Consider the following 23,135-nt stretch of genomic DNA (forward strand, 5'->3'; position numbering starts at 1 on the left):
CAAGGCCTGGATGCCACACACATTCATTTAAGATCACTCTCAAGTGCCAGGCGTTGCCGTGGTCATGAATAGTGAAAGAAATCTACAGCGCACTGAACGATTTCCAGTGTCAACACCATATGGAATTCAGAAAGTGCATATTTTAACAACTGTGGTGGAGATGAAGGCGGTGCAGTCTGGAAACTGTGCTGTTCAAGTCAGGAAGTGTCCCCAAAGAAGGCACAGACATGGCGCTAAGGACAGTTTATTGTGTTTGGAAGAGTGTTTTCCAAAAGTGTTGACTCCATGAGAAATCTCAGGTTGTCCCTGAATATCTTTGCCTTCCTCTGTTGGACAACTGGTGGGGGCATTGCGGTGTCTGTGGGGACAGTGACTGTCCTTTGTCCGGATTCCATTTGCTTGTCTTTCTGTGCTGATCATGGTGTAGCTCTGATGACGTGTTGTCCTTCCCACTCCTCCTGTACTTGGCTGGCAGCTGACTTCCCCAGCAGCGGGCTAGGAGTTCAGTCAAGGTTTACAGTTCTCCCAGAGCCAGGCGCAGTGCAGACCTGCAATCCCTGCACTGGGAAGTTTGAGGCAAGGCTGAACAGCATGGTCGTGAGTTCCAGGCCAGGCTCAGCTACATAGCGACCCTCTGGCTCAGAGCTGACTAATAGTTACTGCGTGTGTGCCACCGTGTGAGGGTAACGCTTTGTTTATTCTATTATGAGTAACTACAGTCACTCTCCCTTACATGGAGTTTAGATACCACCTCTAAATAATTTTCTAAAAGAAAATATTTTATGGGGGTCAGTGTATGCATACATATTCCTTTCAGAAAGACAAGAAATAAAATGGAAAACTGAATCTGTAAAACTGAGAATGGTCCTTGTCTCTGCCCTGAGAGTTGGAGGTGACGAGCAGTGGGAGAACGTGCACTCAGCGTGTGTGAGGCCATCGATTCAAATCAAATACTCCGCACACCAAAGAGTCCTTAGAGTTCCCTCATAGAAGATTGGGAAGCTGCCAGGCAGGATGGCACATGCCTTTAATCCCAGCACTTGGGAGGCAGAGGCAGGCTGATCTCTGTGAGTTCAAGGCCAGCCTGGTCTACAAAGTGAGTTCCAGGACAGCCAGGGCTACACAAAGAAACCTTGTCTCAGAAAAACAACAAAAGATTGGGGAGTGGAGTTTTACTTCTGTAGTTCACAAGCTAGTGACTTTCTTAAAAGTTACTGAACCTTTAGAATATGTATATGGAAGAAATCTTAAGGCAATGTGTTTTAAGGTAATGAGATGCTAATGAATAGTATGCATTTCGTGTAAACTGTCTTGTTCATCTTTTGAATTAGAAGCGCCTTAAAGCCGCAGAAGCTGAGAGCAAACTGAAGCAAGTGTACATCCCAACTTAGTAAGTAACCGCGCCCTCTGAGATGGTGCCCTGCTCCTAACCCTGTCCTTCCAACACGTCACGTCTTCACTGTGACGAACCTGAATATTTTTGTGTGTCTTACCTGTTTTTCCTTCTCAAAGCTCAAAACTTGTTTTCTGTTGTCCCACCGCAATGCCTTTGGGAAGGGGTGAGTGACAACTGGAAGCCTCCATAGACCAGCCAAGGGCTAGAGGCTCACGCTGGGCCTGTTCTTGTATGAAGCCACAGGGCAAGTGTCAGATCTCCCCGGGCGAGAAAGGAGCTGTGTTACTGGAAGCACCTGTGTTTCACAGCTAGGCCCTCAGGAGGCGTCTGCAGGAGTGTCGTTAGTTAGTGGGCCTTGTGCCCTTGAGTGTGTTTGCATGACTTGCTGAGGGATTTGCATTGTTCTCTTGGACCACACTTCGTAAGGAGGTCTTTAGGAGCTTTCTGTTGTTCCTATGTCTGATATCCTGTCTGTCTTTTGGGTTTTCAGGTCACGGTCGTGTCCCGTGAGTTTCCCTTTTGCTCTGTCTGTGTTAAGGGCTTCACACTCTTCCTTCCTTGAGGTCTTAGGTTTGGTTACTCATATCTATGACAGCTTTCTCTCTGCTGCTTTAAGATTTTTCTAATTCTTTGAGCTAAAAGCGGCCATTTTGTATACCTTTTTCTGTGCTGGGGTTGGCTATATTGCATGATGCACCCAGGAGGCTTCCCGGACAGTTTTCCCTCAGGGCGTGTCACTGCCCTGCTTGTTATGCTCTTGTTGTTTTGTTGGTGTGTCAGGGGGTCGCTTTGATTTGTTTTTAGTTTTCTTATTTTTTTGAGACAGGGTCTCACTCTGTAGCTCTGGCTGTCCTGGAACCGACTTTGTAGACCAGGCTAGCCTCAAACTCAGAGGTCTGCCTGCCTCTGCCTCCAAAATGTTTGGATTAAAGTCATTTGCCACTACACCTGGGCTTTCTTTTACTTTTTAGAAACTGTAATTTACACATCCCATAATTATTGTATTTCTTGTGCAATGTTGTTTTGAGAGCCTTTAAAATTATATATTTACTTCACGAATTCAAAACATGTCATTCCACAAGAAAACCACTGGTTGTGACTCAAGCCTGAGCTTCTCAGGGGCAAACAGCCTTCCTGTGCCCCGCAGTGCCCCACAGTGCCCCACAGTGCCCCACAGTGCCCCGCAGTGCCCCGCAGTGCTAAACCCGTGGCCCCTGTGGGGACTCAGTGGCCCGATGACTGATTTTATTCAGTTTACGCTGCCTTTGGTGACTTTATGTGAGTTAGGGATCCACACAGTAGTCTGGATAAAATCTCAATGGTCACCTGCTTCTATAAATCACTCTCCCCAGCACAGGCTTGTGTTTTATAGAGTGTCCAATCTGCTATTATGTTATAAGCACAGGATTTAGTGGTTGTGATTCTGTTACCCACAAACTTAAACTTCTTTACTACTGAACCATTATAAGAAAAGTTTCCTACTTCTTGATTTAAGTGACCCTTGGAGAACAATTTCTAACCATACTCATAAAAAATGTGCCTCATTTGCATTGTTTAAAAATAAGCCCAGTTCCAGAGTCACATGTAAATCTGGGCCCCTCAATAAATTTCCAAGTTAACTCAGAAATAGAATGTTGTTGTTTTTTTAATAGATCAAGAAATCTCTTTTTCTGTCCTGCTTTGAGCCTGGCAGTCTCCTACAGTCAAAGCCTTGTGTTTAGTTCCGGGGCAGAAGGTTAAGAAGATTGGCTGCCCTCTGGAGGCACACAGTCCAGACCTTGTGCAGACCATGCGCGCTAAGAACAGTAACCAAGAAGATAGCGTGTGCGTGTGTGTGTGTGGGGGGGTATAAATATTTTGTTATGTCCCCTCCCCCAGTCCCCTCCCCCTCCCCCCTCCCCTCACTTGCCCCAGAAAGAGTCTTTGAGGGAGTGTGAGTGCACACTGCTGTAGGCTGTTGCACTGAACAGCTAGCGGTGTCCTGAGCTGGGACAGGGCTGAGCACAATTAAGGATCTTAGAGAAAGATGGTGTGGCTGGTGTGGAAAGAGTGATCAGCCAGCCATGGGGGCAGGGCGGTGCAGTATGGGTGTCCGTGACTTGAAGAGCAGTCGTGGGCCTGAAGAAGATGACAGGTTGCATTTGACCTTGGATCCAGGAAATGGCAAGGCACTTGGGAGACTGGCTGTGGGTGCTCGGGAGGAGAGGTGGCACCGGCCTGGCCTAGAAAGAGCTCTGGAAGCGGTGCCATTTGGGGGGTGCCTGACCTCTGCTTGTCGAGGTTGGGTCCACAGTTAGGTGGATTGTCCTGCAGTCACCAAGCTCAGAGATGGTGCCGCAATATTAGGTTAGGCCATTGTGAGTTTGTTCTATCATAAAAGGAATAGTGGATGTGTGTGCAGCATACACTGAACACACTAATCAGCACACAAAGCCACTGCATTGTGGGCACTAAGAAATGTTTATGGAACTGGACTTCCTCCAGAACACCCTCCCACTGTCTCTGGCCACCCGGAGCATTTTATACACGTCATTATCCTCCCTGAACCTGCTTCAAGTTACTGTCTACACATAATAGTGGTTATGAATGGTTGTGAGCCACTGTGTGGGTGCTGGGAATCAAACCCAGGTCCTCCGCAAGAACAGCAAGTGCGCTGAACCACTGGGCCGGCTCCCCAGCCCGGCACTGGCCCGTCTTAGACTCATAGATTTAGCCCTGCATTTAAATGCCAAGGATCCGCATTGCTGGGAGCCTTTTGGCTTGGCCTCAGAGGGTAGGAGCACCATTCCAGCCACAGCGTGGCAGAGTTCTCCTCCTCCTCCTCCTCCTCCTCCTCCTCCTCCTCCTCCTCCTCCTCCTCCTCCTCCTCTTCCTCCTCCACTTCCTCCTCCTCCTCTTCCTCCTCTTTTTCTTCTTCTTCTTCCTCTCTCTCTCTCTCTCTCTCTCTCTCTCTCTCCTCTCTTGTTTTTTGGTTTTTTTGGTTTTTTTTTTTTTTTCAAGACAGGGTTTCTCTGTGTAGCCCTGGCTGTCCTGGAACTCTTTGTAGACCAGGCTGGCCCAGAACTCAGAAGGCAGAGTTCTTTTCAATTGGAACCTCTTTGGGAGCCTTTCTATTCTTTTGTGAGCCACTGTCTCTCTCTACATATAGCCCTGGCTGTCCTAGAACTTGCTCTGTAGACCAGGCTGTCCTTGAACTTACAGAGATGCCACTGGAGGCTGAGATTAAAGGCTCACCGTGACCAGCTCCATTTCTTTTCTTTTTGTTCCAAAAAAAACCAAGAACAAACAACAAAACCTGTTTTATTTGTTTGTTTGTGAATGTGTATGTCCTGAGCTGGGGACCAGGGTCTCACTGTGTAACAGAGATAGATGAAAGGTTCTCTAGAAGGAAGCACTTCTGAGGCAGACCTTTGTTTCCTCCTTAGTGAGTCTGTACTTTCTGAACGATGTGTACTCTGCATGTTGCTGCACAGTGTCGGCAGGCCTAGCTGTAGCAGGGGCTAGCCTACTGTTAGCTGTTTGCACAGTCAGCGCCATGATGTGTCCGGGCTAAGTGTGCACTTGACCTCCTGACCCATGTCTTTTTTTCTTCCTAAAAGTGTTTTCTTAACAGAAGGGGAAAAAAATTCCAAAACACAAATTCAGAAGCTTTCTCATCCACTTGCTAATCTGCCTTGTAAAACTTCAAATGTAATGTGAATATTTATCTCGAGCTTGGGACAGGTGCTCCTTGGCTGTGTGTGTGTGTGTGTGTGTGTATGTGTGTGTGTGTGGCGGGTGGCCCTGCAGAGCTCGGCTGTGTCTGCCTAGCCTCGGCCCCTTGGGAGCACTGCAGAGGCCACAGTTTCATCCCAACCAGTAGTGGAGCCAGGACTCCCCCAGCCGCACAGCACTGCCTCTGTTACTTAATATTCAATCAAAAACTGGTTTATGATGAGGATGAATTCTGGTGACTTGTATCTTTCAAAAGCACAGCATAATGGGAAGAAATGGCACGGGTGTGGGTGGACACAGGAGCTGACGCATTCGCCATAGAGCGCCCGCACAAGACTGGCTGGTTTATAGCTCTGTTTTGCCAAATGAGTTCCTTGGTTTTATTTTGTTTATTTTTTCTTATCATTCCACCAAATATACCTTCTTACGTAAGTTCTTGGAATCATGAGTGCCAATGTACTTTGGGTTTTTTTTTTCTTTTTCTTTTTCTTTTTCTTTTTTTTCTTTCTCTTTTGGTTATTGTTTGGTGTGTGTGTTTCCGGTTTGTTGTTACTTTTTTAGGTTAGTGTACAAAGTCCTGGGTTCGCCACAGCATCTTTGTACATGCCTGCCATCCTATGCCTTCTCACTGGCTTCTTCACTGCCTACCATACTTGGGTTCATCTTCGCGCCCTGCTTTTCCTAGTCTTGTGTCTTCCTCACTAAATAGATTAAGTATTTGTTCGTATTTCAGGGAAGGGAAATTAGTAAGGAGCTGCAAGCCCTTTGCCTCGTCCTACAAATTATTTTTATCATTTCATTTTATATTTCATTGGAAGCAGCAAACCAAATCCCAACCAAATCTCCAGCAGCAACGGCAAGGCTGGCACCGTGAACGGAGCTGTGGGGACCCCGTTCCAGGCTCAGAGCGCCCTCGTCGGGCGAGCCTGTGAGAGCTGCTACGGTAAGTCTGCTCAGGCGGGGCCTGGCTAAGTGTGGGGAACGGTCCTGTGCTGTGGGGTGGGCTAGTGAGGGGCTTCTAGAAAGCATGCCCGCTGCTCAAAGGCAGGGCAGTGTCTCCTCAGTGAGCAGGTGTCCATCCTCACCCCCAAGCCCACACTGGGGGGTGGGGTGGGGATGCCAGGCGGCATTTGCTCTGGGCCCAGGCCTTCCGTGTGCATCTCTGCCGGCAGGTGCCTATGTGTGCCCTCGTCCTTGTATGGGGTTGGTGACGGTCTGGCCAGCGGCCGAGACAAGATAAGCTTATTTTAAATCTCAAACAACAGCAGGAGCCCTCCTCCTTTCTGTCCTTGTTGCTGTGGGTCAGCGTCTTGAGGCAGGGTCTCCAGTGAGCACAGGCTGGCTCCAACTCACCAACCCCCTGCCTCAGCATCCTCTGGAGAGATTGAATCACAGACAAGTGATCTTCTATGTGGGCATACACATTTGCAGGTGGATGTATGTTTATGTGTGCCCATGTACATGTGTCCTTGGCGCCCTTGTTTGTACGTAAACAAAGCCAAGTGGGGACGAGAGAGCTAGCTCAAAGGTAAAGGGTCTGAGGCAAGGTATCAGCCAGGACCCCAACGTCAAGTTCTCACACAAAGGAGATTTATTTGTCCCAGAGGGACAGAGGACAGGGAATAAGAGAGAAACACAGGGGACAGCATAGACTGGACCTTGATTGCCTCAGGAGGAGGAAGTGGCCAAGGAGTGAACAGGCCTTGTGGCTCGCCTTAGAGATGCAGTCTAATGGTTCTCAGTAAGGCAGAGGAGATTGGGGAGAAGAGAAAGGTCTGCAGAGCCATGCCCACCACCCTCCAGCCACGGTAGTCCGGGCCTGCAGAGGATCTGAGTTGGGTTGCCAGCACCCTGGTCAGGTGCACCCAGCCAACTGTAACTTTAGCCCAGGTGTTCCCAGCGCCCTTGACCTTCTAGGGCACCTGTACTCAAGCACACACACACAGGTAATGAAAATGTTGGCACAAAATCTCTCTGAAAAAGGCCAACCTTATTATTTGTTTTTTTAAGTTAAAAGAGGAAAGGGGTTAAGGCCTGGCTTTGAAAGGAATTTGCCAAGAGCAGTGCATGATGGTATGGAAATTATTCTAAATTTGCTAAAGGCAACTAAGCGGAACCATCTATTTTCTGGCTCTTTCCGTGTGAGTAGGGGACTGGACTTTCCGTGCCCAGCTCAGGGTCTAGCGCCAAGCTGCACCCCTCTGCTTTCCCCTTTGCATGCTGGTGTGTGAGGTGTTCATTAGTGGAGACCCTTCTGCCTGCACTAGTTGACAGACAGGGGACAACTGTTCATAGGACTGGTGTCATAATCCCTGCCTGCGTCTTCAACTGTTTCACCTCCTCGGTCCCCACCTCGCTGTGGGAAGCCTTTCATTTGGGACCCGAATGTAAGCTGCAGAAGCCGACCCAGGCTGTGTCCAGCCGAGCAGTAAATCAGCCGGGGTCAGGCCTTGCTAAGCTTGGCGCATATGAGCTGCACTCCCTCACATCATAGCACTTTATAGTCTTCAGGACTTTCTGAATTTAGGAAGAAATTCTAAAGTAAGAGTTTTGTTTCCTGAGTAAAGGAACAACAGACAGGTTTCTGGTTTTATTTGGCTCCTGACTTAGCAGTGAGTCCTCTCTTCAGTACCGTAGCAATCTCAAGAGCGCTCTAAACCAGTCTGTTCAGGTTTTAAACACTGCCAAGGAGCTTAAGAGTAATAATAATGTCCTTCAAAAGACTTATTTCTAGACATGTATATAATGAAATCACTTTTAATTAACAAAATAAAATCTCAGCAGCCTGAGGCATAAATCAAGATGTGGCTCCCTCTCAATAGATGTGACAAACATTTGATGTGTGCTGGAAACAAGCAGCTTAATATCTTCGGGGTACTGAGAACTGCATGCGCACATGCGCACAGCCTTGGGAGACTAGCGGTAAAAACTAGCTCGTGTAGGCTACGGTAAGCGACTACCATGGAGACACTGTAAGGTAGCTGCGGCCTCGGGGTATCTCTGAGGCCCGATTAAATCATGGATTTCATGGACCCTTTCTCTCTGTCTTCAGCCACACAGTCTCACCAGTGGTATTCCTGGGGCCCGCCTAATATGCAGTGTAGACTCTGCGCGACCTGTTGGCTGTACTGGAAAAAGTATGGAGGTCTGAAAATGCCTACCCAGTCAGACGAAGAGAAGGCTCCCAGCCCGACTGCAGAGGTATGTGAGTAGAGTCTGTGCCGGCCACATTTCCTGGCCGTTGGCGTCTTCCTTGGAAACAGAAATGCCACACAGGACTACTTACAAATGAGCAAGGCTGGGGTTTAGTGTTGAACTTAGCAGTGTATACTCATGGTGGGTGTGAACATAGAAGCCAGGAGGAGTGGGATTTTTTTCTTCAGGTATTCAAAATATTGGTCTTTTGAGATAATTCAGGAAAAAAAAAAGAATAATGTGTGTGGGAGGTGTTTGCCTGAGAGGAGAGCTTACAAATAGTCTTGTTTTTAAAAACAATTTGTAACCTTTAGATACTGTTGAGAACATCTTATATAAAATGGCAAACACAAACTAATAAACCTTTTCTTTCCTTGGCAATCATGGAGGGACAAGAAGGGCCCAGTCTTGAGTGAACCTTCGTTGAAAGATGACCTTGGTAAATCCTCGCAGATGGAGGATGTCTACCAGAGCGCCCCCTCGAGTCCGGAATCGCGGGATTCCTCACAAATAATAAACAGCCCTGCAGTCTTTCCTAAGGGGCTCACCGCGATTCCCTGTTTCCCTCGAGGGGCAGGTTCCTGAGATGCTTCCAAGTGGCAGTGTGCCTCAGCAAGTTCTCTTCTGAAAATGCCATTGTTTTCCGCAATTGCAGGACCCGCGCGCGCGAAGCCACATGTCCCGGCAGGCCTTGCAGGGCATGCCGGTCCGGAACACGGGGAGCCCCAAGTCTGCAGTGAAGACCCGGCAAGCTTTCTTCCTTCAGACCACGTATTTCACAAAAGTTGCTCGTCAGGTCTGCAAAAACACCCTGCGGCTGCGGCAGGCAGCGAGACGGCCGTTTGTTGCTATTAATTATGCTGCCATTAGGGCAGAATGTAAGACGCTTTTCAATTCTTAACCTTACACGTTCCGCCCCTTGCCATCCTCTCCCTCGCTCTCTCTTTTTGTTTGTTCGTTTGCAATAAACATAAGTTCTTGTGTACAGCCTTTGTTTTTTTTTTTAAACATTGTTCTTGTCTGCTGCCATTTATATCATGCTACCCTGAGAACCACACCCAAGTCCCTGGGAATTTTCAGAGTAGACCTAATCAGAAGGTGGGGAGGGGACCTTACCCAGCAGGCTCTTGTGACTCAGTTGCCCAGAGGACCTTAAGAGAAGCACATCTGCCTATTTGGTGGTGTGGCGGCGTAAACCCAAAGGATGATAAAAGCCCCTAAGGAGACAGCACAACCCCGTCTTAAGGATTCATTAGGTTTTAATAAAATTTGCTAATTTATACCAGTTAGGAGTTGTATGTCTTGACAACGTCTTCCCAGGAGCCTTTGCGGTCATCATACAGATTGTATGTAGGAGACCCCGTGCTTCCTAACCAATCCTGCATTTGTCCGTGTAGTAAGTTTTAAGTCCCTGTAGGAACCCTCTTTAAGAACATTCCCACCCCACCCCCCAGCACACGCGTGGTTTTCACCAGTCCGCGCCTGCTCTGGCTGAGCACTCTCTGTCCCATGTGAGTTCCATTTCATGGTCATACCTTACCAGTCAGCGTCTCTGTGACTTACGCTCCTCTTTCCAGCACATCCGGTCTCTCTTGTGTTTTCTTTTTGTTGCTGTTGTTAGAACTAAGGTTATCTGCTCCAGGGACCCGTGGGCTCTTCTGATTGCCAAACGTCTGAAAATGTACATGTGATTTGTGTTAGCTGTGGGGTCACACTTGGCTGGTAGGGACATACAATTTCTCCTTAAAGGTTTAAAAAAAAAAAAGGATTAGAAAATCTTAAAGATATTTGGTGCTTTCTCTTTCCTTTTTTCTTTTTTTTTTCTTTTCTTTTTTCCCTTTTTTTGGTTGATTTTTGCTTTATTTTTTGTTTGTTTTTGTTTTATTTGTTTTTGGTGGGTTTTGTTTGTTTTTGCTTTTGAGGCAGGGTTTCTCTGTGTAACCATGGCTGTCTAGAAGCTCACTCTGGATCAGGCTGGCCTCAAACTCATGAGATCTTCCTGCCTCTGTCTCCCTAGTGTTGGGATTAAAGGAATGCACCACCACTGCCCAACCCAGGTGCTTTTTCTATAAAATAAAAACCGATTATGAAGCACAGCCATCCTGGGGAGGTGGGGCAGGAGACTCAGGAGTTCAGAGCCACCCAAGCTACACAGGGAATTCAAGACCAGCCTTGGCAACATGAGACCTTGTTTCAAAAAAAACCCAAACTATAAGAGCATATTATTATGAGATGTCCTTTGATTCCCAAGAGGATGTCCATAAAAGAAATGTGGACTGAAAAAAGAATTTCTTATTTATAAAAGTAAATTTCAGCAGAAAATTGAAAGCTGAAAGATTTTTAAGCTTTAAAGCAAAAAGCCTTCTTATAGGCTGTGAAGTCTATCGAGTGAAAGTCCGGTGACCGTTCAGCTGCCTCATATCGCTATAGCTGAGAACTCAGGCTTGTCTTTGGGTCTGTCCTGGTAGTTTTGAGGTCAGGGACTTGCTTTTTTTTTAACCAATTTTACTGAACTAGAAAATAAATATATCCACCCAAACTGTTTAGATGATTTAAAACACATTATTATATAATGTCTTCGGAGGAGTAATTAAAACACTTCAGACAGAAAATGAATGATTGGCCTGGGCCTGGCGTCATCTTTGTTTGTAGCAGATGGAAGAGAAGGCATTGGAAGGGATGGGCCTCTGTGCGGGCTGCTTTGCCTTTGACTCTCGGTTGGTTTTCAGTGTATATTTGCCCGTCATCTTTGCTCTCAGGAGTCTCAGAGAAGTGAGTTTGTGTCACTCATTCCAGTCTTGTCACTTGAAATCCATGCTGCTAAAATTCGATTCAGGGATAAATTGTCTATAATTATATTCAAGGCATGGAAAATAAGAAGGGAAGAGCAGTCGTTTGTTGTGATGAAATTCTAAATCTTACTATTCTTCATCTTCATTGGCGTACATAGGGAATCAGACATTTAGAACGACTTTTAAGCGCTGCTCGCTTGTGCGTACTGAGCGCCCTTCCTAGCATCCGGCTGATGTTTGCTTCATCTTTTCTATCTGTATGTTCTTATTACCTCTATTGTAGACGCTTTTATCTCAGCCCTGCTGTACCCTAGTGTCCATAGGCAGCTGAGCTCTGATCCATTGGAAATGAATAGCTGTGTGTGTGTGTGTGTGTGCGCGGCTGCTGATTTCTCTCACAGGCGGTGTTGACTGCCCCCATCTCTATAAAACACAAGGGTTGCTGATATTGTATAGTGCGGATGTACTTTTAGATAAGATGGAAGCTTATAATTCTAAAGAACTGAAGAATGGAGTTGCAGTGGGTACATCTGGGTTAATCGGTAGTGTTAGGAAAGGACCCTAGTTCCCTCAGCACAGCACCAGGGCAGCACTGTTGGGATTCCAGGGGAGGGATCCGGGCGCAGAAGAGAGAAGCTACCGAGCTTGCAGCCCTGGGAAAGCATGGCCAGTGCCTAAGAACTTGACTCCGTAGGTAGGTAGTCCCTAATTTCAGATTGGTTATGGAAGTACCAGTTCCATAACCTTTTATCTTCATTACGGAGCATGGGCCAAAGCTTGCAGTATTGTAAACAGGGATTTTGCAAACATTAATAGCTGTGGGAGAGGGAAGTAGGAGGTCAGGGAAAATTGAATAAGATTTTTTTCCATTGTTCATCTTTTACAGGGATGCATTTCCTATTAAATAAATTATAAACCTCCCAGGAGGTGGATGTAGTCTCAACACTGAGGAGAGATAGGCAAGAGTCCCACACCTTTGAAGCCATCCTGGGCTACATAGTGAGTTTAATACCAGACCCAATCTCAGAACAAAAACACAAGTATCTAGAATACAGATGTGATATGTATGTAATGGAACTTTTTAAACCCGAGCACAGATCTTTGACATTCAGAATGCTCACACTGAAGCTAACTTAGGGGCACAGCAGCAGCATTTCAGGGGCAGCTAAACTCCCTAGGCGAGCACCTGGGGATTTGCCTGCCATTCCTTGCCTGCTCGCAGAGGTGATTAGGTAGCAACAGGATCCATAGAGCAGCCGTGATCCCATCATGAAGATACTTTGTATCTCTTAGAGAGATTCTGCTGTTTGAAGATGTGAATTCAATTTTGCAAATATCTAAGACCCCTTGGGGAGGTTTGGGTTGGTTTTTTTGTTTATTAGATTTCAAAACAAAAGTTGTTAGCACCTGCACTTACTTGCCTGAAGTTGTCAGCTCAGAAGCAGCAGAAGGGGACCACGTAGGGTTGGTTGGTTCTCTTGCTGTTTTCTGTAGTGTTCGCCTTTAATAGGAATTTGCTCTTCAATGGTTACTTAAATTTAAATTTTCTTAAATTTATTTTATTTTGTGTATAGGAGTATTTGGCCTGCATGTATGTATGTGCGCCATATGCATGTATGGCACATGTAGACCCCACTGGGTCTAGAGCTACAGATGGTTGTGAGCAGCAGTATGGCCGCTGGGAACCTAATGTGGGCCTTCTGTAAGAGTCACAGTGCATGTAACTGCTGTGCCCTTAAACTTGTAACTTGTAAACTTGTAACTGCTCTGTCCCTTATTTTTTTTTTCTTTTAAGTTATGCAAGTGGTTTTAAATCACATAACCTTCTTCCTTCCTGATAAATGTTCTTCAGAGGCAGCTACTGCTGTGATGCATTTTGAATTTTAATAACCATTACCCATTGTCTCCTAAAACCCCAGTTTATATCATCAGCTACTGCCTTGAGTGGCGGAGTGCCACCTCTGAGGAATCTTGGCAGAGATGTCCCCATCTTTGACCCCTTATGCAGCTGACGGATGAGGTATAGCCGTTAGTGAAACAGAAATCATTGCAGAGATCTGAAAGGCGTTTACATGTCCGGCCAATTATTTTTGTTCCTTTCTGTTTTCTATTAGAAGTCTTCCTGAGCTCTGGAGACCTTAACAAGGTCACTTCCACATCTGGGCTGCCAGCACTTCCCTTGTCTGTCTTTGTGCTGTATTTTCTAAACCTCTCTCTCTCTTTCTTTTCCTCCCTCCCCTCCTCTCTCTCTTGCTCTCTATGTAGACCAGGTTGACCTCAAACTCACAAAGATCTGCCTCCAAAGAACTAGGATTAAAGGCATGTACCACTATGCTAGACTAAACATTTCTATCAAAAACTGTTTTATAGCACCTGAGTCCTCTGTTTTGTTTCTACTGATGATTTTGTTTGACAGAGATCTGCAAAGATCATGTCAGTATTTTCTTTTTGAGAATTTTACTTTGTGTGTGTGTGTGTGTGTGTGTGTGTACAGCAGGATGCAGATGGCACACGTTCCAGAGCGTGTTTGCAAAGGCCACAGGGCAGCTGTTGGCCCTGGCCTGTCTTGTCCCAGGCAATGGTTTCATAAACCATGCCTGAGGGCCCGAGAGCCTCCGGAGGTTCAACCTTTATCTCCCATCTTCCCTAGGGGTGCGTTTAGATTGCAGAATCCAAATTCCAGGGCTTCGGACCTGTGCCTTTTCCCACTGAGCTATCCCCCCAGCCTTTGTGCATTTTAATTAGTCGTGTATGTTTTGTAGCTTTTCTGTTTTATAATCTCCCTCCACCCCCACTATCTCCAATATATCAGAGAAAGGGTCAGAGGTTGGCATGAACATGTGAATATTCAATGCTTGCCCTGCTGTAGGAAGCTCAAGAAATGAGCTTAGTGCCCAGTCAGTGCTGCAAGTGAGATACTGCCCTGCCACCCTTCCTGGGCAGCATTGGTTACCTCTGGACAATCCTCAGTTGCTTCTCTTGTCCACATACTCATAGTGGCCTCCTCTGTGTTGCGCTAGAGATGGTGAGTGACTCGGGGATCAAGGATGGCAGAGCCTGGTGTAGCCTGGCCCTGTGGACCAGGACGCAGCAGCAGCAGCAGCAGCGATTGCACAGTGAGGTTTGCAAACGTTCCTGTGAGCCGAGTGTGGTTTTCCTACTGAATGGTTCTTTTCTCGGGTTAACGCCAGGCTGGGCCATCTTAGCACTTTTCAACCTAATTTCTTTATCATTGACTGATAACTCTCAATACCAATTACTCTCTTTAAAATAGACTTATTAGTGAAATACGGATCCTGCTAGAGAGCTTGAGAGAGTCCCCCTGCTTTCCAGAGGGGACTTGTAAACTTTCCCCGTGACATAATTGGTGAGACAGGTCGGAGTAACTAGAGGCAGTTCGCTGCAGTTCAAAGCGGAAACCAGTTGGTGCGGTATCGATGACCATCTTTGCGTTTGGTGGCTCTTGTCAAAGTGATGGTAACATTGGGTGTCAGTCAGTTGTAGCCACGTTGGCGGTTTTCCTGGTGTTCTTGCAGACTAAAGGGCAAAGTGTATTTGTGACTAGAACTATGGATAGTTCCTTTGTCCAAAATGCTGAGGAATTTACCAAGATGATTCACACAAGCCACTTGGCTTAATGGAGAAGAAAACAAAAGCAAAGGTGTCTCTGCTTGTCTCTTTCCTAAACACGGCCAGAATTTTAGGCAAAGTAGACATAGAAGAAGGAGCGTTGGTGGCAGTGTGTGGCAGTTTGGCCGCTGTTCAGTCCTTGCAGAATATACGCTTGCTAAAGATGTGCTTCCTTCTTACTCTGCCTTTGTTATTATTGAGTAACAGGTGAAAAGCTTCACGACGTAGTACCTTGCAGAGAGGTCCGAGCGAAGGGGACGTGGGTCGGCTACAGTTGTCGGTGGTCACCTGGTTGGTAACAGTGCTGGCGGTGTAGGCTTACACACCTGGGGTTCCAAGCTGCTCACAGCAGGAGCCTTGCCTATTTTAATGTTTTTTAAATGCTATTTCCTCTATCTGCTTAATACTTTTTTTAATAGGACAAAAACTTCCTTAGCGAAAAAGGACTAGTGTTCATAACAAGCTCAATCTTTAAGTTGTTTGAGGTTCAAAACTGAATTTTATGTTTTGACACTAAATGCAAAGAACACGTACAGGTGTCAAAGGCAACTTCCGCCTGTGTGCCAGGACTGGCCTCGGCTTCTCAAAGGAAAAGATCCCTGCTAGGCTCAAAACCCCGAGGAGACGTTTATCATACATCTGGAGATGTGACAATGCATAAACATAACAGATCTGTATCAGCTAAAGCGACTGATGATCTTATGGCGATGTCAAAGTTAAAAAACTTTCCATGTGACTTTTTTTAGTCCCTTTGAACTACGTTGACCTCAGACCTTTGGTATGGTAGTGTTGCACTGACCCCATCTTGATGACAGCTTCTTTAAAGTGCAGTGTTTATGTTGTATGTTTTATTTCCTTCTCTGAAATATTTTATGATATGGTATGAGGCGAGGAAACTCTTGGTCAGTGTCCACCTTCACATTGTGACTGTTGGGTGTACACATAGGGACCGTTAAAGCTTCAGCCCAAGTATCACCGTATGACAGAGCCGAGGGTATGACAGAACCAAATGACTTTGCCAGGCAGCTCTCTGAGGGAGGTGAGTTTAGATAGGCCAAGGCTTCCGAGTGCCGCCCACTCCAGTTGGTGCCGCCCACTCCAGCTAGTACCGCCCACTCCGGCTAGTGCCGCCCACTCCGGCTAGTGCCGCCCACTCCAGCTGAGCCGAGGGGGCCGCTGAATGTGTTGCCGGGCCAACCGTTGGTTTGGTGTGTTTCAAGCGATATTGATCTTCCATTAGGATCTGTCCTACCTTGGGTGTGCTCTGAGTATTGTTCTATCATAATGTAGAATTGTCACAACTAAAAGAGAAGCCTGTTTCCATCACTTTTCAGGTGAGCACACGTGGTGTGTGTGAGACACACTCGATTGGCTTTAGCGTGAGCATTGGTGTGAGCCTTCAGTGCAGGGATCTGAAACTCAAAACAGTTTTCTCTACTACCCCAGGAAGTAGTGGGAATAGGGTGGGAGCTCTGCATTTCCCCCACCGCCCCCCTGCACCCTTTATTTCTGTGTTGTGTGTTGAAGGTAGAAGAAACCGCCTTACTGGTGTCTCCATGTTTCTTTCTCTCCTCAGATGCAGACAGACATGCCGAACTTTCTGGAAGCCCACTGAAAAGCAAAAGCACCAGGAAACCTTTGTCGTGCATCATTGGGTATCTAGGTGAGTATCATGTGACACAGGAAGAACTCCGGAGGCACCCCATTCACATCACTCAAAAGGGCGAGGCTGGCTTCCTTTTATTTTGTCTTAGACATCCTTATCAATTACACAGAGTTAAATGTATTCGTTTACCTCTAAAAATTTGTTGAATTAATCATGGGTTAATTGTAATAGACATAGGCTAAGAAAAAGAAAAAGTCACGTATGGTGGCTTCTGCCTATAATCCCAGCACTTAGGAGTCTGGGGCAGGAGGATTGCTGTGAGCTCCAACGCAGCTTAGCCACCCAGCATGACCCTGTCTGAAAGCAAGGACGAAACCAGGCACACTAATGGGCAGAAGGGGGGTGACATTTTAAGATTATTCAATAATACAGGGTGAATATCCTTAATTTAAATTTTTAGTCAGATCCTTATACTATCTCTGATTTGCCTTTCCCTTTAAATAGAGGACTGCTTTAAAACAGAATTAAACAGATTTTCCAGCTCTAGGGAAAAAATTGATCTTTCAACATTAAGAAAAAACCACCAGTCATAGTGACTAGGGCCTGTAAATCCCAGCACTCGGCAAAGGCAGGACAATCCGTCCAGCCTAAGGCCGTCCGGGCTGCCCAGCAAGGCCTGCCTCAGAGCCCAAAGGCAGCGAAGAACGGTGGCGCACCCCTGCATCTCAGCCTGGGCTACATAGCCCGTTGAGGGCCTATTTGGGCTACACTGGATCCTGCCTCAAAGAAAAGAAAACCTCAAAGCTAACTTATCCCTTCCAAAAACAAAAAAAGCAAACACCAAAAACAAACAAACAAACAAAAAACCCAAAGCCCCACAGAAACCAAACAGCCCCCACTCCCACAAAGGTGACGTGCATGGCTTAGCAGTAGAGTGAGGATCTAGACTGCACAGTGTCCTGGGTTCGAGTCACAGGTGCCTCAGAAACGTGAGTGTTACAGTTTTGACGCACTGGCTGTGTGGAAAGGAAGTATTTCTATTGTTTTTTAATATCTGTTATGCCACGTGACTCAGAAATCTCCAAAGATGATGGCTCTGCTTACACAATGAATTGTGACAACTAGGATAGTATTAGTAATTACTAAGCAATAACATTCTCCTAAAGTTTTAAGGTTAATGGAGTAGAACATAATGAGTTCCCTTTCTGAAATAAGGAGACCATGTGTTTTGGGATGCCAATATTTCCTTTTCCTTCCTCAGTAAAGGTGAAATACTCCGAGTTACACTGAAGCTCATTTCGCTGCCTGGAATATTTCTGTGCTTGAAGTGTTCAGGCTTCAGGCATCTGATCTTTGAAAAAAATCAAAGTGTAGCCTTGAACTTGAAGGCTATAGCCCATAGTGCCAACTCTGATGTTACTCTGATACCTTAGCTCCTGTTTGAGTTCTCAAAGACTGAAGAGCTTCAAGTCTCAGCTACATAGTGAGTTTCAGGTCAGCCTGGCCTACACAAGACCCTGCCTAAATAAAATAAAATAAAGTAAAGTAAAATAAAATAAAATAAAATAAAATAGCCATAGAATACATGTGTAGTCCCAGCACTTGGGAAGATCAGGGTCGGTTTCAGAACCTGAAAGTTAAAGAACAGAAGAAGCAAGACTTGCTTTCATGGCCTCCCATACATCACATGGTTATGGGCTTGTCCTGGGTAATCATGCCTCAATACCCTCTTCCAGGACCAACTCCTGGAGGCCCCTTCCCGTCTCTAAAAAAGAGTTTGACCATTGCAGAGTAGGAGCCACCTTCTGTGCATGTCTCCTGTGGGGAAACCTCCCCCTGTCCCGACCAGTTAAGTCCCGACTGTTCTGTCCTTCGATGGGACTGAGCTGAGCTAACTTACACATCGTAGAATATAATTTGGGGAGCAGGATGGGGGAAGGGGGAAGGCACCAACTAAATAAAGCCTTGTCTTCAAAACTTTTAGTCAGGCGGGGAAAGCATGCAGTAAAGCAATCAAACAAAACTTTAGGCGTGGTAAATTACAGGCTTTCATGTGCACGGGGCACTTGGGGGAAGGACTCTGTGTGTGTGTGTGTGTGTGTTGAGAGGTTTGCAGAACTGAGCTCAGGCCTTAGGCGTGACCGGCCAGTGCTGAAGCACTGCTGTGCACTGCAGTCCCGAGAGTGGTGACCTCTCCACGCGCCAGGTCTACCTTTTCAGCCACCGGTCACCGCAGCAGCTGCTCTTAGCTTTGAAGGGATGAAAGACATAGGAACAGTCTTTTCATGTGGCCCAATGTTGAGAGCGCTAGAGAGACAAAGGCTCAGTGCATCTAAAGACATAAAGGGTTACAGGAGTTCACTGTCCGGCTCGGGCCAGGGCCCGGAGGTAATAATGAAAAGTCAGGCCAGCCATTGTCCGTGCTGTGCTGGAGGACACAGTTTGGATGGTACTGGCAAGCCACACCTAAATTTTAAGAAGTGTAAGATTTTGATTGGGTCATGTTGTACAGTCCTAACAGGCAGAGTGCCTCTTCCTAGATTTCAGTAAATCATGCTGTTTTGGCCCCCTGGGCCAGGTGAGCAGACAAGTTGGTTTGCGCATAGGTGGCATGCTGAGTGACAACTCTTGAGGAGTTGGGCGGGGCTTTGGAGCAAAGGCATCCATCCAAATTATAGAGGTCTTTAAATCCACCTGCTGGGAAATTGCAGTTTCTATGTAAGAACAGGCCAGGTTGGGCTGGAGAGATTGGCTCAGCAGTTAAGAGCACAGACTGCTTTTCTGGAGGTCCTGAGTTCAAATCTCAGTGACCACATGGTGGCTCACAATCATCTGTAATGAGATCTAACGCCCTCTTCTGGTGTGTCTGAAGACAGCTACAGTGTTCTCACCAACAATAACAATAAATAAATCTCCCCCCCCCCCAAAAAAAAAAAGAAAAGAAAAGAAAAACAGGCCAGGTTATGTGGCGCTTAGCAAAGACCTCTAACCATGAACCACATACACATCACAGTTTTGTGACATTGCCTTGGTCAAAGGGTGCCATCTACATTTTGACTGCAGTATTTGAACTCTGGTTTCAGATTTCATTGTCCTAGAAATGTTCTGGGCTTAGAGTATCCAGTGCTGGTCCCAGACCTGCTGACTGCTGCACAGCCAGAGGAAGAGTCTTGTTTTTCCCAGCACTTGCACACCAGATGTGCTGCGTGCACTCCTTGTGGACAGAGCACGGAGGAGGCAGGGTTTTCTGAGGCTGCCTCTGCAGATGCTCTTTCGCTTTCGAATGTGCTGAAGAAGCCGTGTGCTTTATTCCCTTAGCAAATCTCATGTTGCCAGTGACCTTCTGAAGTGGCTTTCTGAGTGTTTGTCTTCCCAACCTGAGGCTCAGAGCTCCAGCCAGCAGGGGAGGAGCCAGTTTCCTTGATAAGCAGAGCCATGGTAACAGCACTTGAAGCTACCTGATTATGCACGTCCATGGCTGGCTCCTAAGGGACCGACTCTCAGGTCATTAGGAAAGAAGATGTGTGCCTGTTAGTTGAGTTAAGAGTCCACACAGATTTCCAATGCCATGTTCTGAGCTGATAAACCTTTCTCCCCCTGTCAGAGATCCACCCTGCAAAGAAACCGAATGTAATCCGATCCCCACCCAGCCTGCAGACTCCAGCCACCAAGAGGATGCTCACGGCTCACACATCTCTGAGCATTCTGGGGAAAAGAAACTACAGCCATCACAACGGTCTCGATGGTACGTAAGCCCGGGAGTCCTCCTCTCACCCGCCAGGGCCACTCTGTCCTTGCCTGCTCGTGGGTATCCTCGCTCATGCGGTGGCTCATGCCGTAACCCTGGCACTGCAGAGGTGGAGGCAGGAGGACAAGAGTTATTCTGTCTACCAAATGAGTTTGAAGCTAACCTGGCCTACATGAGCGCATGTTCCCAGAAAGCCCAAAGGTTGGTGAGAACGTGAGCTGGTAAGGAAAGGAAGGGAAAAGGTTGCCAGGGCCCGAGAGAGCCTGCCCAGTGCCCTCTCCACTCCACATCCGGCAAGAGCCTAGTCTGGAGGGAAGCTGCATTTAGCCAGTGCTCCTGCTTGGCAGGAGGAACCGTCTTGTTGGGGCTCACTGCTCAGTTTACCTTTCCTTGCCTACGAAGGATTACCCGCCTCGTGTTGAGCCTTCCGTGATCTCTGGGGTTTTCCTGTAATCTGTGGATCACGTTGGACTTGGCATCTGCCCCTAGCTTCTTTTATCATATTGATGTTTTTAATTGCCCGAGAGGGCTACATATCACGAAAGGAATTGCCTGGGTGATATCCTAAATACAGAAATAATTTGTTTGAAATGGAAAACCTGAGAAATATCGCCTCTACCCAGAGCACATCTCTTCAGTCGGCCATGTAATGATTCTTCAGGCAGAATTGAATTATCTCACCATTTGGACTCCAAACGCCACGGCAATAAATCACCCAGGCGGTATATAATGTTCATTTCAGACATCCTGGAGTTTGAAGCTGTCTTTACTGTTTAAGTCTTGGCATTTATTTATGAATAAGACTCTCTCCAGGCTTTTTCTGCCTTAGGAATGCTACATTTTTCAGTGACAGTAAATTACTTATAACAAGGCCCTAGAGGACGGATATGGAATAGACCTCCTAATAATTTCCATGGCTAACTTCCTTTTCTGTGGCGTTCGATGGCCATGCTCATGCCAAGATGAGTGAAATACTGTGGGTGAAGAGTTTAGTTTGTATTTGTAAGGTATCACGTGCTGTAAATGTGCCTCTCAGGAGTTTGGCTACATAGCAGGTTTACACAACCTCTGTCAGAGCGGCACGAACATTGGCTCCTCGTCCCTCGTGTGCCTGATAAGGAGGCAGGGAAAGACCAAGCAAAGAGCAGCTCAGATGTAGAAGCAGGATTCTGTGGTGAGTTTTCTCACCCACAGCGTGGGCCTTTGAGTTCAGACTTAAATAGAATATTGACTCTTTTCATCTAATCATGTCCTTTCCGTCTCCTGAGTCCTGCTGCGGAAGCATAAAGTAGGTTGTGGCCCCTCTTCTTCCTCTTCCTCCTCCTCCTCCTCCTCCTTTCTAAGACGGGCTGGTCTTAAACTCATGATGTAGTTAAAGACTAATCTTGAGTGTCTGTTCTTCTGCCCCTCCCTCCCAGGTGCTGGGTACAGGTGTGTGCCACCATGCCCATTTGATGTGGTGTTGGGGAGCTCAAACCCAGGGTTCTACACCTGCTAACTACATGTGCTTGTTATCTCCCTCATTGCTATGTCAGAAATACCTACCAAGAAGCGACTTAAGGGTTGGTGAGACGGCCCAGTCAGTATAGTGTCGACATGTATGAGAACCTGAGTTGGATCCCAGCACCCACCTAAAAGCCAGGTGTCATGTGTCTGCAGCTTTACTAGAGGGGTGGTGTGTGTGTGTGTGTGTGTGTAGACTGGGAGATCCCAAAGCTCTCACATACCTGCACATACATGTACATATACCCACCTAAACATATATACCCACATATTCATAACTACAAAAAACAACTTTTAAGGGAGGGAACTTAAGGAAGGGAGATTTTATTTTGTCCACAGATCTAGGGAATATAGTCTGGCACGATGAGAAAGGCACGGGGCAGGACTGAGTAGCATCTAATCACAACGCATCTGCTGTCAGGAAATGGAGTCCACAAAAAATGGGGCCAGGTTATAAAACCTCAAGGCCCGCCCCCAGTGGGCTGCTTCCTCTGCCTGCTGAAGCTTCTGCAGTCACCCAGACAGGGCCACCATGTGGGGACCAGTGTTGAAATGCTTAACTTGGTGGGGGGCACATTCAAGGCACTGCACCAGGCAAGCACTCTACCAGTGAGCTGTACCCCAGCCCTTCGCCGGTGAGCTGTACCCCAGCCCTTCACCAGTGAGCTCTACCGTAGCCCTTCACCAGTGAGCTGCACCCCAGCCCTTCACTGACTGATCTTTACAGTAACCAATGCTGGAATCGCCTCTTTCGAAAGTCTCCTTCACACCTCACACCTCCAGCTGCTCTGGAGCCAGGTTCAGACCCGTATGCCAGCTTCTGTCATCTTTTCAGTACCTGGTGCTCAGTGTCATGGCCCCCACCTCCTCTGGGGTTTCGCCTTCAGAGCAGCTTGTCGCATTTCTCTCTGAATGTATGCAGGCTGTTGCCAGGTCGCTGCCTCTGCGCTCTGAAGAGGATGGGCACAGCATGTGTGAGCTCCTGATGCTGAACTGACCAGGCCAGCAGCTTGCCAGGGAAGACACCTGCCTCATTTCCCACAGAAATCCCCTTTGATCCGCTGTCACAGCTCAGACAGAAGGCTGATGGCAAAGCACCTTGCAGTGTGCTAGCCCAACCTAACCTGTGCCTACTCATTCAGTTCACACAAGAAGGTCTTGGGTGGGGGTGGGTTTGTCAGGGCACACAATTTTATCTGTGTGCCTAGAGCCTGGCACTTAGGTGCACAATATACATTACACAAAGGAAAGTGTTGAGGACGGACGGACGGAGCAGAGTGCACTGTGACTTCCAGACTCCCAGATGTGGACACGGATGGAGTCCAAGTCAAGGACAGCCAGTTTTATAATCAGCAGAGTATGTGGTGGTTCACACCCAGATCCCCAGCACCCAGGAAGACATGGTGGGAGGAGCCTTAAGCTTTAGATTGGCCCAGGTGACATACCCAGACTCTGTCTTAAAGCAGAAAGGGCTGACCAGACAGCTCAGAAGTTAAACTCACACTCTCCTTGCAGAAGACAGAGCTCACAAGAGCCTTTAACTCCAGCCTT

The 23,135-nt window shown here is 47.0% G+C and overlaps 1 protein-coding gene across 7 annotated transcripts in view; it reads left to right on the forward strand.

The window, feature by feature from the left end:
• Nucleotides 1-23,135, forward strand: part of Mta3 (metastasis associated 1 family member 3) — a 121,002-nt gene that overhangs the window by 81,796 nt on the left and 16,071 nt on the right. For 5 of the 7 annotated variants that reach the window (XM_052186478.1, XM_052186481.1, XM_052186480.1 and 2 more), the window contains exons 11-16: nucleotides 1,332-1,390; nucleotides 5,929-6,053; nucleotides 8,163-8,311; nucleotides 8,961-9,183; nucleotides 16,304-16,390; nucleotides 19,938-20,078. In XM_052186478.1, coding sequence (XP_052042438.1) covers nucleotides 1,332-1,390; nucleotides 5,929-6,053; nucleotides 8,163-8,311; nucleotides 8,961-9,183; nucleotides 16,304-16,390; nucleotides 19,938-20,078 — 784 coding nt within the window. Of the gene's footprint in view, nucleotides 1-1,331; nucleotides 1,391-5,928; nucleotides 6,054-8,162; nucleotides 8,312-8,960; nucleotides 9,184-16,303; nucleotides 16,391-19,937; nucleotides 20,087-23,135 lie in introns of those variants that run through there. The other 2 variants (XM_052186479.1, XM_052186482.1) reach the window with 2 other exon arrangements.

This window comes from Apodemus sylvaticus, chromosome 6 (genome assembly GCF_947179515.1).
Source record: "Apodemus sylvaticus chromosome 6, mApoSyl1.1, whole genome shotgun sequence".
In the NCBI taxonomy this organism is placed as follows: domain Eukaryota; kingdom Metazoa; phylum Chordata; class Mammalia; order Rodentia; family Muridae; genus Apodemus; species Apodemus sylvaticus.